The 18,789-nt window shown below is 40.5% G+C and overlaps 1 protein-coding gene across 8 annotated transcripts in view; it reads left to right on the plus strand.

Annotated features, from left to right (window-relative positions):
* The window catches only part of DEUP1 (deuterosome assembly protein 1), a 121,328-nt gene that overhangs the window by 87,772 nt on the left and 14,767 nt on the right, over positions 1-18,789 (plus strand). For 3 of the 8 annotated variants that reach the window (XM_058663725.1, XM_058663724.1, XM_004585177.4), the window contains one exon: positions 7,106-7,622. The exons of 2 other annotated variants lie outside the window; for them this stretch is intronic. In XM_058663725.1, coding sequence (XP_058519708.1) covers positions 7,106-7,282 — 177 coding nt within the window. In that variant the 3' untranslated portion in view covers positions 7,283-7,622. Of the gene's footprint in view, positions 1-4,498; positions 4,518-7,105; positions 7,624-18,789 lie in introns of those variants that run through there. 3 more of the 8 variants (XM_058663727.1, XM_012926959.3, XM_058663729.1) reach the window with 3 other exon arrangements.

The raw sequence follows: 18,789 nt of genomic DNA on the forward strand, positions 1-18,789 counted from the left end.
TTATAGTGAAAGCACTGGGTTATTAAAAGTAAGAATTAAAACCCATCAACTTTCTTAGCAAAGGGAAGAAAAATATCCATTCTTTTCAACCCTCAACAGTTCAAAGTTGGGACAGTCTTCTGTAACAAAAGGCCAATTAACAATAGAAACAGAAGCAACTGTATTACTTGTGGTATACCCAATGTAAGCACAGTAACTCACAGTGGTTTACTGACTAGCTGGCATATCCTCTTCAACAATGAAGAATACATTTCAGGAAAGTCACAAGACAACGGGCTTCCCAAGGCAGGAGGACTGGGGAAAGGAGTCCTGTTAATCCGTCTCTGAGAGACACAGGCCAACCCATTGTTGTGGGTCCAGCCATCTCCATCCATGACTCCATTTTGTTTTCCTCATTAGCACCATTCCTGCCAACCTACCAGTGACTCCTGGTTGCAAATGAAAACACACAACTTTAAGTATTCATCTTGTTTAAAAACCTGTTCTTGAAGCTCTTTTATTCTCTGGTTTTTGTGACACTATTCTCCATTGAAATTCATGTTGACTTTCAGGCTACTCATTCCCAGTCTGCTTCCAATGTTCCTCATATGCCTTTCCATTAAATATTAGTGTTACCATCCATTCTTCAATACATATAAGTAATGAATACTAAGCTTCCTATGGAAGGTAAGTGCAGTTTTAAAAAAATATTTATTAATGGCCTGGCACAATAGTGTAGTGGTTAAAATCCTCACCTTGCAAGCGCCAGGATCCCAAATGGATGCTGGTTCATGTCCCAGTTGGTCTGCTTCCCTTCCAGCTCCCTGATTGTGGCCTGGGAAAGCAGTCGAGGATGACACAAAGCTCTGGGACCCTGAACATATGTGGGAGACCCAGAAGAAGCTCCTGGTTTTGGATCAGCTCAGCTCCAGCTGTATTGTAGCCACTTGAAGAATGAACCAGCAGATGGAAGATCTTTCTCTCTGTAGCTCCTTCTCTCTGTATATCTGCCTTTCCAATTAAAATTTATTTGCTTGTTTGTTTAAAAAGCATATTGTCAGAGAGAAAAAGAGGTAGAAACAGAGAGATCTACAAACACTGGCTCACTCCCCAACTGGCTGAAACATCCAGGGCCAGAGCCTGCTGAAGCCAGATACCTAGAACTCTGTCTAGGTCTCCCACATGGGTGACAGGGGCTCAAGCACTGTGCTGCCTCCCCAGGGACATTAGCAGGAAAATGGATCAGAAGTGGAGCAGCTAGGACATATGGGATGCCAGTGTGGTAGAAGGCAGCTAGCTTAACATGCTATACCACAATGCCAGCCCCAAGGCAAGTCCTATTTTACATGCATCTTTGAATGAGCCGGTATGGTAGAGTATATGGTGTGGTATAAAAAGAGAGAAATTGCATCAGTAGATAAGCACATTGTGAAATATACATGAAATAATATTCTGCTATACAAAGGAATGCAGTATCAATATATGCTATAATGTGGATGAATTTTAAAAGCATACTAAATGAAAGAAGCCAGACACAAAATGTCATATACTATATGAATCCATTTAAATGCAATAGCTAGCATAGGTAAATTCATAAAAATAGAATGAAGATTGTGACAGTTATTAGGGACTTAGGGAATGGGGAAAAGGCAAAAGCGAGCCACCACTTAATGAATACAAAACTTAATTTAGAGATGATGAAAATATTTTAGAACTACATGAAGATGTTGGTTGCTTAACACATGAATGTACTAAATGTCACTGAACTTCTCATTTGAAAATGACTAATTCTTTTGCAAGCTGTATCTAACAAAAAGGAAATACTTAGTATTTAAAAACAGATGAACAAATATTAGAATATTAAACACCGATAAGAGCTGTGACAAAAAAAGAAATCAAGTGCTATGATAAGGAGTAGTGGGAATACATGGAAAATTATTTTAGGTTGAGTGATCAGCAAAGCTATCATGGAAGGAGTGACATATTAAAGGAGGCCAGTTACAGGCATTAGGCCCAGTGATTAAGTCATTACTTATAATATCCATATCCCACATTGGAATGTATAGTTCAAGTCCTAGGTGCTCCACTTCCAGTCCAGCTTCCTACTAAAGAACACCCTTGGAGATATCAGGTGATACTGGCTCAAGGACCTGGGTCTCTTTCATCCACATGAGAGACCAGGATGGAGTTCCAGGCTCCTGAATTTGTCCTGGCTCATCCCTGGCTGTTGCGGAAATTTGAGGAGTGAACCAGCAGATGGAAGATCTCTTTTCATTTATCTCTCTACCTTTCAAATTAAATGGAAATAATTTTTAATAAAAATTTTAAAAGCAAAGGAAGATACACCAAAGATGAGACCTAAACAACAACAAAAATACCCATTCTTGCAAAGATCTCAGTGAAGAGGGTTTTCAGCAAAGAAACTTCTGGTACAAATTGATAAGGCAGGAACAAGTTTGGCAAATGTGAGAACTAGGAAGAGGAGACTGCTGGGTGCTGGGGCTCGGAAAGGAAGAGGAAGAAAGGAAAGACTTGGGAAGCACAATAGGGAGAGGAAATCCAGATGTGCTGGGATTTTAGGCTGTAGGGTAGAGTTTTAATTTTATTTTAAAACAATGAGAAACTAATGGAAAGTTTCATGTAAGGGAATGTATTCACTCATTTTCCATTACTGCAACAAATATCTGAAGCCCTGTAACTTCAAAAGAAGAGAAGTCTGTAGGTTTATTTGGCTCATCCTTCAATGATCCCACTACCTCTTAACATTGGTATACTAGGAATAAAGCTTCCAGAAAACCATAGCACAGTGGGACAAACCATATCCAAAGTGCAGCAGAAGGAGTTCATGATCTGTCAAAAAATTTAAATAGGTCTTTGGCTCTTAAATAATAAATAAATTATAGAGAGTTAATATGGAGTGGGGAGAGCTATTATAAAGCACTTTCAGTATTCCAGGCAAGAAGTAATGGTAATGCTTTTTTGGTAGTGGTAGAAATAGAGCAACATGCTGGATCTAGGAACTATTCTGGAAAATAGACCACACTTGACAATGAATTGTTTATGAGTATTTAGGGGAAAAGGGAATCTAATGTGACTCTTAGGATTTCAGCCAGCACACATAAAGATATTAAATAGTCAATAGGATTTGTGAAGCTAGTGTTTAAGTCTATGGAACTGGGTAGGAATATTTAAGACCTGTATAAAAGAAAAATGGTCCCAAGGCAAACTTTGAGTCATAAAATTTAGGGACCCAGTGAGAGCTCAAAGAGAAGAGTTTGATAGTGAAATGACAAGAGCTCATGAAAGGACATTGTTCATTTGCAGAAGCAAAGTCATTGAAAAACTAAGAAGGAGCAGGATCCACAGTATAGGCGGAAGGATAGCTCTGCAACACAAACCTCAAAAATGAAACCTGAAATATGACCATAGTTCTAAACGGTTGAGCAGAGAGATGAGAGAGCTCTCCACTAAGAAGGAACCAGGTTCTTGAGCGTGAAAATGAACATACAAGGGGAGTGCACTAGAGTTGCCAGGAAGTGTTCACTAGCAGTTTGACATTTGTGGTGTTGAACCTTACAGTGAAACCAGAGATTGCAGTAATGTAGCCCTTCCTAACCATGTCAGGAACATTCAGTTACTCAAGCATAGGCATGAGCCAGGCATATGAGTCAGTTTAGTTATGGCCAAGTTTTACCACATCACTAGAGACAGGAGGATCCAAGGAGGAACAAGTTGTGGAATGTTTATAGTGATGGATATGAAATACAGGCAGAGTTAGAGAGGAAGGGAGCTCATGGAGACTGAGAAGAGTCCAGACAAAGTGAAAGAAACACTGGAGTAGCAGACTAAGCAAGCTGGAAGGATAATTAAGTAGGTTGGTTTAAATCTTGATCAGCAAATAATGCAGTTATCATTGATGACAACACCAAGAACATGGGAATAGCATGCCCAGGGTTTGGGGGTTTTTTTTGTTTGTTTGTTATTTTTTCCTAAATTTGCACAGTCTAGAAGTTCTCACTTCATCTGTGGTTCATCTCTGGTCCAGACCTGTTTTTTTTTTTTTTTTAATTTGAGACACACACACACACCCCTATCCATTGCCTTACCTCACAAATGCTCACTGTGACTACTGACAGGCCAAGCTAAAGTCAGTAGCTAGGTATTCAACCCACATACTTCATGGGACCAAACCACTTGAGCCTTCATCTGCTACCACCCATCCCCAGGGTCTGCCTTAGCAGGTAGTTGCAATCGGGAGCTGGAACTCAAACCCAAGGACTACCACCTTGGATATGAATGTCTTATCCGACAAATTAACCACTAGGCAAAATATCCATCCCCAGACTTATCTTCTCCGTCTTCTCAAGTTTCATGACACTGAAACCTCACATTATTCAAAACAAATGTACTGAAAACACTCTAGCCCAGAATAGGTACTAGAATCTAGGAGTGGGGAGGGTGCAGAAATAAATAACACCTTTCCTCAATGTCTTTTTAAAAACCACTTTTCCTTTCTCAGTAAATGGCATCAGTATCCCCCAGTCACTCAAGGCAGAATCTGGAAGTTGTCTGCCTGAGGTTAGATTTCCTAGAATGGGACGTGGGGATTCTTGTGAAAGCAATTTGTTTCGAGAGCATCCTCAGGAGAAGAAAAGGGAAGGAAGCAGGCTAGGGGAGGGGAAGAAAGCTAAGCAAGGATGTGATCTCAGCTGGATATGAGTTTAGCTTATGCTGCCAGGGAATGGGGCGTGCAAATCACACCACAGGATTGGGACCCTCTGGAGGCAAAAAGTCTGGAGTTTTGAGTCCCATTATCAATCAGTCATTACCACTGACAATGGGAGAATGGGCAGAGAGGGGCCTGCAGCTGCCCAGGAGCAGCAGGAGGCTCCAGTTCAGAGAAGGAGGTTGCCATGGGCTGGTAGTGGCTGGCCCCACGGCAGCAAGGGGCAGGAACCCCAGCCTGCTGAGGAGAGTCCTGGTAGGGTACGAGCTCCTTCACTGCACTCCACCTCTTGCTCCATTCAGACCCCCCTGTTAGCACTCAGGCACCGACTCAATTTCCAGGAGAACTTACAAGAAAAGCATTGATGATGACATGTGATTGATCCCTGGGGCCTAAAATCATGCCTGTCATCCATCCCCTCACCACCCATCAAGTCCTTTCCCCTTCAGCCAGCACTTCTGCTGGTCAGGTGGCTGCTTTTGTGGGGCAAACCCCTGGATACCATAGCCTTATCAGGATTGGCTTCTAGGTTTGCCGTTTATAGCAAGAATTGGGCCAAAAAGACCAAAGGACAGCTTTATGGATCATCTGAGCACCAGGCACCTTGCTCACGGCCTCCATTAGGTAGCAGCATTCTCCTCACTTCCTGATAGTTTCTGTTACAAGCACATCAGGCATGCAAAAGTGGCTGGACTGCCCTTGGTGAAAGGGAAATCATGCTACTTGGGCCCAGGAAGATCATCCCCTGGGGTGACTGGCTGCTTGCCCCAATGGTCTGCCTCTACCAGGACCCAACAGCAAGACAAAGCTGCTTTGCCAGATGGCATGACCGTGCTCCAAAATCTTCAGGATCTGCAACACAACCTTCCCAGTCAGACTTCACTGGCTCCTCAAGGCCTTCTCTATCAGTGATTCTTCTAATATTTGGATCTGCCAAGTCATTTGACCCAAATAAAAGAAGTTCTTTTGCCCTATCCTGAACCTACTCTAAAGCCCTTCCTTATTCAAATAAACAAGAGCAGCCTCTATTACTAATCATATTACTCTAATCAAGAATGGAGTATTTTCAAAGTGCATGAATTCCTGCTACACTTAGTATGTCCTGACATGACCCATGCCTCTGTGTACCAGACACAGTGTGTCAAATTCCTGAATCCTTTGTGGGTTTACTTTCCACCCTCTGGAGTACGTGCTTCTTCCCAAGCCTATGATAAAGTTGCCATTTCTTATTCATCAGATCTTAGTAACATGATGTTAGCACATCAATATATGATGTTCTATGTGATAGTCCTTGAAGCTTCCAGATGTTCCAGGCCCCTTCAGAATTTATTGTGATAGCACCATTAAGATAATGTTGCAGTGAAACAATTGATGTGTACTGTTGTCCTTCCCATGTGACTGCTATTTCTGAGCTTTATACTGAACATTAAAGCAATGCGTCTGTCATGTCAATAGCTGGATATCATGAATTCACAGTTGTGATGAAGCTACTCTAGTAAAGATATTACATCCAGCACAGTAGCTACAACTCAGATAAATTAATAGTACTCTAGTATCATATGTCACGATTCTTAGTTTTGTTAGAAGCCAGGCTAGTGACTCAAATCCCCTTGTAACAAGGTTCACCCACACAGATTGTTGGATCTTTGAACAGTCCACCAAGTCCAACTATTTTTAACAAAACAAAACAGAAAGAAGAATACAAGGAATGTAACAATAACTGGACAAAGTATTAATTTCTCCTACCTTATAAAAAACCATTTCCCAACAACAAAATTAATCTAATATTATCATTTGTCCCTTAGCCACGGGTGTCTGTTTTTTGCACACAAGCACTCAGCAAATAGTTAGTTTTTCCACATCACCATGAAGGATGGACTTTCCAGGCTATCATAGGCAAATAAGCAACATTCCCACATCATAGCACACTCCACTGTGGCACTTCATCCCTGTGAGATCACATAACCAACCATTCTCACCTTACAAACTCCAAGCACCAATTAGCCCTTATCTTAAGCCAATCCCTAACTGTCCATTTCTATGCACGCCTTTCTTATCCAGTTCTATTGTAATTTCTAATTTTGGGGAATTGCCTGTTTTCAGATGAGAAGCACTGGCTTTGCAAATTCATAGAGCATGTTTGAGGCAGGTTTTGTGGTAATTACATTATGCCTGTAATTGCATCTGGATATTATAATATTCATTTCTAGGATTTTTAATGTAATGGTGCTATGATGTCTTCCTTGAGGATTTTGTTAGACGATACTGTAGGAGTTCAGCTCGAAATGCATAATTTCCTTGAGAGTGGCAGCGTTTGACAGTGTGTTAGGGATGCAGCCTAGAGACGGGAGATCTAAAAGGGCTCTGTGTTCCTCATCTCACTTTTCCTTCTCTGTTTAGTCTCCCCCAGATATGTCCTTCCCAGCTTCTTTGGCTGCACAGCATTTCCTTCTGGAAGAAGAAAAGCGAGCAAAAGAACTTGAGAAACTTCTCAATACACATATTGATGAACTGCAAAGACATACAGAATTTACTCTTAATAAATACACCAAGCTGAAACAAAATAGACACATATGAGCTTTTAAAGTTTTTTTATTTGCTTCCGCCACCCCAAGGAAAAAAAAAAGCTCTGACAAAATATTTACAAAGCTGATTCATGAAACTGAATTATTTTTTGTTTTCCCAAGTAAATAATTTCTGCGAAGTATCTACAAAATAGTGTTTTGTTCAAAAGCTATTTGTATTTCTACATTAACAAACTAAATTGTTTTTGCTGCAGAGTTACTACTGTACAATAAACATGACTACTCCAAAAGAGGTTTTTCCAGCCTAAGGAATATTTTGGAATTAGATATGCAATTTTCCCCACTAGAATCATGCATGCCAAAAACCCATTTCCTCTGCAGCAATGCAAAATCAGAGAAAGGGAAAAATCAGAGAAAGGGAAGTCCCTTATTCCATACAGGCCGATCAAGTGCAACTCAGTCCTATTTGGTTGGAAAGTTTGTCAATTTTTAAACATAAAAAATGAAGTGTTTTGAGCTATGTAAACATCCCAAATTTGGAGGGGGGGGGGGGAAATACAGCTTTGCTGTTTTTACATTCATCTATGTAATGTCTCTCTATTTTAATACAATAAAATATATGAAATGTGAAATTACGAACTTCAAGTATATGTGCCAAAGATTTTTTGCTTTTCTTCTTGGTACTATTTCATGCACATGAACAAGACAAAATGTAAAACATTACTGTATTGCAACATTCTCCTTGATAATTACCTCTGTTTCTGGTACAATAAAGGGACATAAGCTGCAATGGATTTAAAATATAAATGCCAAATATCTATAAACCAGGAATAGCATGATGGTGAAGAATAAAATGAAAGTGAAACATATACAAGAACGAGGGAGCAGGTTGGGGTTCAGTGGGTTAAATCTCTGGGATGCCTGCATTCTATAACAGAGTACCTGACTGAGTCCTTGCTAGTCCACACATCAGATCCAGCTTCCGGCTAAGTGGGCGGCAGTGGATGATGGCCCAAGCACTTGGTTTCCTCCCATTTTTGTGGGAGATGCAGTTGGAATTCCCAGTTTTAGCCTAACCTAGCCCTGATTATTACAAGCATTTGGGAAGTGAGTCAGTGGACAGGGGATATATCTCTTTTTGTCTTTTTCATCTTTCTCTGTCATTCTGCCTTTCAAGTCAATAAATCTTTTTATATAAAAAAAAGATGAGAATTACAATCCAATATCCTTCCTTCAAAAATGGCATAGATATCCATGTCCTGAGAGAGAAAAGAGAAACAATGAAATGCTCAGATTCCTAGCTTATATTGTTTTCTATTTCTCTTTAAAGAAATAATCTCAACATACTGAAAGATAAGTCAAAATGTCTTTGGATAACAAGTGGCATTTTCATGCGACAAATGCAGAACATTTTTCATTGTGACAAAGCCACTGTACTTATGTAGTTCTTGATGTTTTGTAAAAAGTCTTGTTTTCGGTTTGGGCTACTAGAATAAAAACACAAAACAAGTGTCCATTTCTCTCAGTTCCAGAGGGTGACAAGTCTAAGACCAGTGTGCCAGCTGACTCCACTGTCTGCTTTGACCCACTTCCTGGTTAGTGAGCAGTCACCTTCTCAGTGTATGCTCATGGGGCAGGAAGATAAAAATCATCTCCCATGTCACTTCCCGCGAGAACACCAACTAGAACACCAACTAGTCCCGTTCAAGAATATTCCCATGACCTGTTAAACCCTATCTTCTATTACCATATGTGAAGGGTTAAGCTCTCGACATAGGACTTTGGAGGGAACACAAACATTCAGTCCATAACAGCTTCACCTAGCATTATTCGTTGACGCTTAAAACAAGCCCATAACGTCAGCAAGGCCAGGCTCTATCACTCCTGGGAATCAGAGCTGCTAAGAAATGGACTCAGAATCACGGTGAGCAGGAGAATCAGAGAGGACACCCATGGCTTTCTAGCCTGCCTGCAGCTTTCCTTACTCCCTGCTGTGTGTGTCCCTTCCTGGCAAGCCACTGACAAGAAGGCATCAGAAGGGGATAAACAGCCTTTGGTGTGCCCACAAAAGCCCCAGAGAGGAAAATGTGAGGCTATGTAGCAATTTCTAGACTGAAGAAAATACTTATCAGTGTATAGAATATGTAAGGAAAAGTATGGTTAAGAAAACAGCATTCCATAAATTCTTTTTATTCCTAATGCAAACACAAACAAAAAAAATTGAAGCATGCATACCTTTATGATGCCCTAAATGGAAATATCGTTTTATTCTCTTCAAGATAAAAGCATGATCAAAAACTCTTTGGTGAAGTAAATATCCAGGTCACTATGCCTTAGAACTTACCAGAATCAAAAGAGCAAATGGTGAATTTGCCCCTATAGATTATTCAAGTCCATAAGCAAACATCTTTTAAATCATTGATTTAGCATTCCATTTAATACCAGCTTTCTTAAAATAGTAGTTTTTGACACTTTGGCTTAACAGTATGAATTGGTACTCCAAAGAAATCATATGCTGAACTCCAGCACATACATATAATCAAAATATAAAGCAGGGCCCGGCGTGGTGGCCTAGCGGCTAAAGTCCTAGCCTTGAACGCCCCGGGATCCCATCTGGGTGCCAATTCTAATCCCGGCAGCTCCACTTCCCATCCAGCTCCCTGCTTGTGTCCTGGGAAAGCAGTTGAGGACGGCCCCAAGATTTGGGACCCTGCACCCGTGTGGGAGACCCGGAAGAGGTTCCTGGTTCCCGGCTTTGGATCGGTGCAGTACCGGCCTTTGCACTCACTTGGGGAGTGAATCATCGGACGGAGGATCTTCCTCTCTGTCTCTCCTCTTTGTATATCTGACTTTATAATAAGAATAAATAAATCTTTAAAAGAAAAAAAGAATAAAATAGCTGACCAACCACAATGCACAAATGCCAAAAAAAAATACATACACACACATATATATATATGTATATATATATGTATATATATAAAGCAGAAGCTCTAGCTGAGTATTAAAAGCATGTTGTGAGGCCCACCCACAGTTCACTTTCTCACTGCCTTGCCAATCATAGGTCAAAGAGATTCCAGGATCCATTATCCAGATGTTGTGGAAGAAACTAATGGAGAGGCAGATGTGCTTGCTTTAGCGAAGTATATTTTCCTACAGAAATCTTATTATGGATAATGATTATAACCTCCTCCATGCTACAAAAGCCAATATAGCAAGATTTCAAGCAGAGCAAGCTTCAGGACCTAGTGCAGAACTGAGGAAACGCCCAGTGCTACTTAGCTAACCCCAGGACCAGACTTGAAATTTTCAGGTCTTTTAACGGTTTTCAGCACATCAAAATAGGTTAAGTCTATTGCAGCCCATGTTTTCGCTCTGTGAGCTTAGCAAAGCTTCCATTTCCTGCTGTGTGGAACAGGTCCACTAACACAACTCGCGTCAGAGAATTTTGGCGAAGACAAGGGAGGTAAAGTGGTCAGTGCAGTGCCGGACCACGCCAAGTGCTCAGTGCTGGCTGGCAGCTAGCACCACCATCCTGGCCCTCCCGGCCTCAGCCCTGAGCGTAAGACAGTTTACATCTCAAAGAAATACAGTGTCATTCTTTAAAAACCATAGTGCAGTCACTACTCATATACACTAACCTCATTCATTATTCATGCTTAATTAATAAACAATTTACATGCCATAAAATGCACCCATTTCAAGAGTGTTACTCATTGATTTTTAAAATTTTCAGTTATGTTACAACTACCACAACCCAATTTCTGAACATTTCCATCACTCCCTAAAAAGATCCCTCCAGCCTATTTGCAGTCATGCTCCAGGCAGCTGCTGAAGGACTTTGTGTTTCTAAAAATGTACCTGAATATTTCATACAAATGAATTCATATGTGAGATTTTATTTTTTGCACTTGCTTTCTTTCACTTAGCGTGGTTTTGTGGTTCACTGTTGTAGGATCAGTATTTTCTTGTTTTCTGAAATCCCTCATTTATGTTTCTGTTTATAAACAAACATTTCATTTATTCACTTCACCAGTTGATGGTCACTTGAATTGTTGCTACTCTAAAGTTTGGATTATGAATGAAACTGTTATGGAAACTGACATACAAGTCCTAGGTGAACATGTGTTCTTTCTACTGAGTAGTTTTCCTGGAGTAACATGTTATATTTAACTTTGAAAATAAACATGTGAAACTCTTTTCCAAAATGGGTACACATTTTATATTCCCACGAGCAATGTACAAGGGTTCCGGGTTCTTCATCTCCTCCCCTATACTTGGTACTATCTGTTTTATTAGTTATAGCCATTTCAATTTAGAGTAAGTGATATATCACTTGGGTTGTTGTTTATATTTCTTCAATGACGAACGACCTGGAACTTGTTTGTGTGCTTATTGGTCATGCACATATATAAATGTGTATTCAAATTTTCTTCCTACTACATAATTATTTCTGTTACTGAATTATAAAATGTCTGTATATATTTTGAATAAAAGTCCTTAGCAGAGATATGATTTGCATATATTTTCTTTGGACATATAACTTTTTTATATGAAATCTTTTGAAGTATATAAACACTTAACGAAGTAAATCATAATTTTTTTTTTCTTTTGGATTGTGGATATACCCGACGACATTTTTATTCTATGCTTTTTTTCTAAAATTTTCTTGGTTTAGGCCTTATTAGGTCTATGGTTCATTTTAGTTAACATTTTGTAAGGTATATGGTCGAGATTTAGCTCTTTATGTGTGGCTATTTAATTATCCCAGACTCTTTGTTGAAAAGATTTTCCCCCATTGAATTGTCTTAGCACCTTGTTGAAAATCAATTGACTATAAAAGTTTATTTACGGGTTCTTAATTTTATTCCATTGATCTATGTGTGATTATTTATACTAGTCTTGATTATTAAAGTTTTGTAGTTTTAATATTGAACATGTAAATCCTCCAACTTTTGAGATAATTTTAGTTAGTTTTTGGTTCTTAGCATTTCTATCTAAGTTTTAGGATCAGGCTATCAGGTTGTGAATTTTTTTCAAAAATGCCTTCTGAGATTTTTATGACATTTCATAAAACATTTCATAAAACATTTCTTTCAGGCTGGGGTGACTTTTCATCTTCATAATATTGAGCCTTTCAATTTGCGAACATGAAATAGAACTCCACTTATTTATTTAATTTATCTTAGAAATCCTCTAGTTGTTTTTTTTTTTCTTTTTTTTTGCTGGGTGACCCTTATGATTATTAGAGTTCTTCCTAAGTATTGCATTCTAGCTTATGCTACTAAAAATACCAGCAATAAAAAAAATTTTTTTACAACTTTAAAAAATGTGCTGTTTTTACTTATTTTAGAGAGACAGAGAGGGGGTGCTCCCACCTGTTGGTTCACTTGTCAGATGCCAGCAATGGCCAGGGCTGAGCAGAGCCAGAGCCAGGACCAGCAGCTCAGTCCAGTCCTTCCATGTGGGAAGGTCACACCTGCTACCTTCTAAGGTGCTCACTCAAGGAAAGCTGGGATTGGCAGCAGACCTGGGACTTTGACCATGCCACGCTAATGCGGCATTCAGTCATCACTAGCAGTGTCTTAACCACCAAATCAAACACCACTCTCCAGGAATCTTTTTCTTAATCTCATTAGTGGATGGCTCACTGCTAGTACACAATGGAATACAATACAACAGATCTTCACATACTGATCTTAAAGTCTGCTGTGACCTTGCTGGGCTCATCTACTCTAGTAATTCTTTACATGGAATTGTCTATATAGAAAACTGTGTTGTCATTAAATAAAGACAAGTTTGTACATTTTTTTCCATCCTGGTGTATTTTATTTATTGTTCTCACCAGAGTGCACTAGCTGGCAATAATACAGTCTTAAATGCAGACACATTTGCCTTGTGCCTAATCCTAAGAGAAAGCTTTCCATTGAGTATGGTGCACTTACACGTTTGCTGTAGCTGTTTTTCATCAGGTTGAGGAAGTTTCCTAGTTTGATGAGAATTCTTAGGACAGGAAATCAGATTTCTCAGATATTTTCCTGTTTCTGCTGAGATGGTCACATAGTTCTTGTTCTTTACTGATACACTATATTCAATACACTATTCCATATAGTGTATCAATATATACATAATATATATGTATATCTACTATATTTAAAATGATAAACCAGTGTTGTACCACAGATAAATCCTATCTAATTTTGACATTATTATTTTTACTGTAACATTTCCTTGATAATTGCTGTGTTTATATTTACATTGATCTATAGTTTTTTTTGTCATGTCTTTAGTGCTGGCATGGGAAAAATTCTTGGCTAGTAGGATGAATTTGGATGGTCTCCCTTCCCTTCTTAGTTCTACAAGCATTTACAAAGCATTGTTGCTTTAAATGCTGATACAATTCACAAGTAAAGCTATCAGGACCTTTTCTTTGTGGAAGTTTTTAAATTATTAATAGTAGTCCTTGTTATCAGTCTATTTAAATTTTATATTTCTTCTGGAGTCAGTGTCAGTGAGTTGAATCTTTTTTTTAAGATTTATTTATTTATTTATTTATTTATTTGGAAAGGCAGAGAGGAGGAGAGACAGAGAGGAAGATCTTTCTTCCCCAGTGGCTACAATGGCTGGAGCTGTGCTGATCCAAAGCCAGGAATCTGGAGCCTCTTCTGGGCCTCCCATGTGGGTGCAGGGTCCCAAGGTTTTAGCCATCCAAGACTGCTTTCCCAGACCACAAGCAGGAAGCTGGATGGGAAGTGAGGCTGCCGGGATTAGAAGCGGTGCCCATATGGGATTCCGGCACATGCAAGATAAGGACATAGCTACTAGTCTACCACGCCTAGTTGAATCTTTAACTCAATCTAATCTTCATAATAATTCCTAAAGGTAAAAATTTGACCCATTTCACTTCAAGACATAAGAGACTGAAATATTCTCACATGTAGAAGCCAAAGCTGATCTCAAAGAAATAGAATGGTGATTACCAAAACTTGAAAAAAGGGCAGGGGGAGACAAAGGAGTAGCATGGGGATGGAGAGAGGGTTGCTAATGGGTATGGGGTGCAGTTGATAGGAGGAATGACCTCTAATGTTCTCTAGCACAATGAGATAATTATAGTTGACAACAACTAATTTACTATTCCAAAACAATTAAAACAGGACTGTGTGTTTGATTAAGAGGTTACTTGGGATACCTGGATCACATATCAGAGAGAGGTTTCAGTCCTGGCTCCACTTCCAATTCTAGCCTCTTGCTAATGCCAACCTTGAGAAGTTCACATTGCAGTACAAGTACTTGGCTCTCTGTCATCCACGTGGGAGACCCAGATGGAGTTCCTGAGTATGATTTTGACCAGGGCTGTCCCAGTGTTATAAATTTGCAGAGTAAAATCAGAAGATGGGAGATCTCTCTCAATCTTTCTCTCTGGTTTTTTTCCCCTCTCCTTCCCTCTCTCTCTCTCTCTTTCCTCCACCTCTCTGCCTTTCAAATAAATAAAAAGTTATAAAAGAAAAAATAGCTAGTATAGATTTTGAGGGTCTCTAGCACAAAGAAGTGAAATCTGAGATGACAGATATGCCAATTACCCTGACCTGACAGATACGTATTATATGTCTATATTAAAATACCACATTATAGTACATGGATAGGTACAATTAATATGTGGTAGTTAAAAATAACAGAGAAATAAACTGAAGGATAAAATTCCCTGTTCAAATATCTAGAAAATGGCCTGTCAGGCTCCAAAGTCTACATTTCCACCAGGTCATCACACTGTTTTATATAAAAGGCAGAGAAACTGAGAAAAAGAGAGAGCAAGATAGATCTTCCATCTAACTGATTCACTTCCCAAATGGCCACAACAGCCAGGGCTGGGCTAGGCAGATACCAGAAGCCCAGACCTCCATTGGGGTCTCCCGGTGAGTGGCAGGGAACCAAGTACTTGAGTCATCATTGCTACCCGCAAGGCACATTAGCAGGAACCTGCATCAGAAACACACGGGCAGCACTCAATCCCAGACACTCCCTTCGGAGATGTATGGAGGTATCCCATGCAGTGCCTTAACTTGCTATACCATAATGACAGCCTCAGACCTAGGGCTTTTTATCTTATTTCTTTAAGGTTTCTTTATTTGTATCTGAAGGGCAGATTTTACAGAGAGGAGAGAGAGACAGATCTTCCATTTGCTAGCTGACTTTTCCCATTTGGCCACATGGCTAGAGCTGAGCTGATCTGAAGCCGGGAACCAGGAGCTTCTTCCCGGTCTCCCACATGGGCGCAAGGGTATCGAGGCTTTGAGCCATCCTCCACTGCTTTCCCACACCACAGGCAGGAAGCTGGATGGGAAGTGAAGCAGCCAGGACATGAGCCAGAGCCAATAGGGGGATCCCAGCACTGCAGATGGAGGACTAGCATACTATACCACTGCACAGGTCCCCATGGTTGTTTTTTAAAAGAAAAGATAAGATGCCTGTGAGGATGACTTTACTCCAGGTTCATGAGGGCAAGACTCTCATGGCTTATTCACTTGTTATTAGGCCCCACCTCCCAGTGTTGATGCTTTGGAGCTTTCCAACACATAAACCTTAGCAGACACTACCAAAATCAAAGCCTGCTTCTACCCACAGGCCAGATTCTCCTCACTGGAAAACTCCATTGAGATAACTGCTCCAGGAGTCCCAGTACCAAGTTCACAGATAGAACGCCCCCAGATATGCACTCAGTAATAGAAGCTACACCTCAATGCAACTGACACACATTCTTCCTTGCCTGCCAAGGAACAAGGAACAACATGCTCAAGGACTTGAGCTTGGAAAGAACCACTCTTGTTTTGACTCTGACCTCTCTAGATAAGAAGAGCTTCGGTGTCTGACTCTGAATACTGTTGTTTTGCCCAGGAAGGAGGAACCCATCTTGGATAACAACTCATTTGGCTCTGTGTGCTTCACTCATAATAAACAATGAAGCTCAGTGATTTGGTCAGTATGTCTTTTTTGGGGTATGAAGACCTGCTGTGTTAGTTCCATCACAAGGCTCTTACAAAACACTATTTTATGTAACAAAAATTACATAATTACAGAAATGTATTGTTCACATCTAGAAGCTGGGAAGTCCAGGATCTGGGTGCCAACAGATCTGGTGTCTGGTCAGTGCCAAGTTCTCATTGATGGCAGGCACTTCTGGCTATGCCTTCACATGGCACATGAGCATCAACAAGTCCCTGGAGAACCAACAGCCTAATTTCAACATACAAATTTTGGAAAAAGCAAATATTGAAGCCATACCTGCTACCTACAAAATATTTTATATAACGGATCCAAAGGGCCTACAAAAAATAGACTTTGTGTTAAGTATATACAATAGATCTCTCTCCATTACGATACTTTACCCAATAAAATGATAAAACAGAAAAGCTCTAAGCTATAATTTTTCCCACTTATGGTAACTTCTTTTGGCATTTTTGCTCATTTACGAAAGCAAGAAGTTTACAGCTTTGAAAATCCTCCTTTTCATAAACTTACAGAAAGTCTTATGAAAATCAACAGAACACACATAGGTATAGCTGCTGAGCTGTCATTTGAGGCACAGACATCCCATAGCAGATTACCTGATTCGGGTCCTGGCTCTGCTGCCTCTGATCCAGCTATCTACCAGTGTACATCCTGGCAAGCAGCATGGGATGCATCCTGTATTATATGTGCCAGCCACTCATATTGGGGACTTGACTTGAATCCCAGGCTCCCGGCTTCACTCAAGCCAAGCTCTGGCTATTAAGGACATTTGAGGTGTGAGCCAAAGGATAGATCTCTGTTTTTCTGTCTCTTTGTCATTCAAATTAAAAAGAAAATTCTTTAAAAATCAGTACTGAATAGCTCAAACCTTTTATAATTCTAAACATTTCTTTCATCATTCCCAGTTTATCTCAATGGATAAAATTAAGAGTGATCGGGGGCCCAGCGCAGCAGCAAGTCCTCGCCTTGCATCCGCTGGGATCCCATATGGGCACCAGCTCTAATCCCAGCAGCTCTGCTTCCCATCCAGCTCCCTGCCTGTGGCCTGAGAAAGCAGTCAAGTGAGGCCCAAAGTCTTGGGACCCTGCATCCATGTGGGAGACCCAGAAGAACTCCTGGCTTTGGATCAGCTCAGCCCCAGCTGTTGCAGCCACTTGGGGAGTAAACCAGTGGATGAAAGATCTTTCTGTCTGTATCTCCTTCTCTCTGTAAATCTGCCTTTCCAATAAAAATACATAAATCTTTAAAAAAAATTAAGAGTGATCAAATTAAACAATCTTTTGGTGTGTTTTTTTTTGAGATTTATTTATTTTATTACAAAGTCAGATATGCAGAAAGGAGGAGAAACAGAGAGGAAGATCTTCTGTCTGATCATTCACTCCCCAAGTGAGTGCAACGGCCGGTGCTGTGCAGATCCAAAGCCGGGAACCTGGAACCTCTTCCGGGTCTCCCACGTGGGTGCAGGGTCCCAAATCTTGGGGCCATCCTCAACTGCTTTCCCAGGACACAAGCAGGGAGCTGGATGGGAAGTGGAGCTGCCGGGATTAGAACTGGCACCCAGATGGGATCCCGGGGCATTCAAGGCGAGGACTTTAGCCACTAGGCCATGCCGCCGGGCCCAATCTTTAGGTTTCTAACATAGTATTTGCTATATTGAAAGTTATATTCAGGGGCCTGCTCCATGGCATAGTACGCTAAGACTCAGCATGCAGTGCTGGTATTCCACATGGGCGCCAGTTCATGTCCTGCTTGCTCCACTTCTTGTACAGCTGCCTGCTTATAGCCTGGGAAAGCAGCAAAATATGGCTAAAATCCTTGGGTTCCTGCACCCATGTGGAAGGCTAAAAGAAGGTCCTGGCTTCTAGAGAGCTTTAGAATGGCTCAGTTCTGGCTGTTGCAGCCATCTGGGGTATGAACCAGTGGGAAAAAGATCAATTGCTCCCTCCTTCTCTCTATAAAATACACCTTTCAAGCACTCTACAAGAATACAGACATTGGTAAAGACTTTTTAGTGAAGTCACCAAAAGCACAGGCAGTCAGAGCCAAAATAAACAGATGGGACTCCATCAAGCAAGAAGTTCCTGTATAGCAAAGGAAATGATCAACAAAGCAAAGAAGCAACCAACAGAATGGGAGAAATCTTTGTATGCTACACAATAGGTGGGGACTAATATCCAGTATTTACAAAGAGCTTCAGAAACTCAACAAAAGCAAGACAAACAACCCAGTTAAGAAATAGGTGAAGGAAATGAGCAGACATTTTTCAAAAGAACAAATTCAAATGGCTAGTAGACATATGAAAAATGCTCAGGTTCCCTAACTATTAGGGAAACACAAAGCAACCACACTGATGCTACCTTACTCCAGTGAGACTGGCCTATATACAGAAATCTACTAACAACACCTGCTGGTGTGGAAGTGGGGAGAAAGGTAGCTTCCTCCACTGTTGGTGGTTTTGTAGGCTAGTGCAGCCACTATGGAAGTCAGTACGGAAGGTACTCAGACAACTGAAAATGGATCTACCATATGACCCAGTTATTCCACTTCTGGGAA

Source organism: Ochotona princeps, chromosome 4 (assembly GCF_030435755.1).
Source record: "Ochotona princeps isolate mOchPri1 chromosome 4, mOchPri1.hap1, whole genome shotgun sequence".
In the NCBI taxonomy this organism is placed as follows: domain Eukaryota; kingdom Metazoa; phylum Chordata; class Mammalia; order Lagomorpha; family Ochotonidae; genus Ochotona; species Ochotona princeps.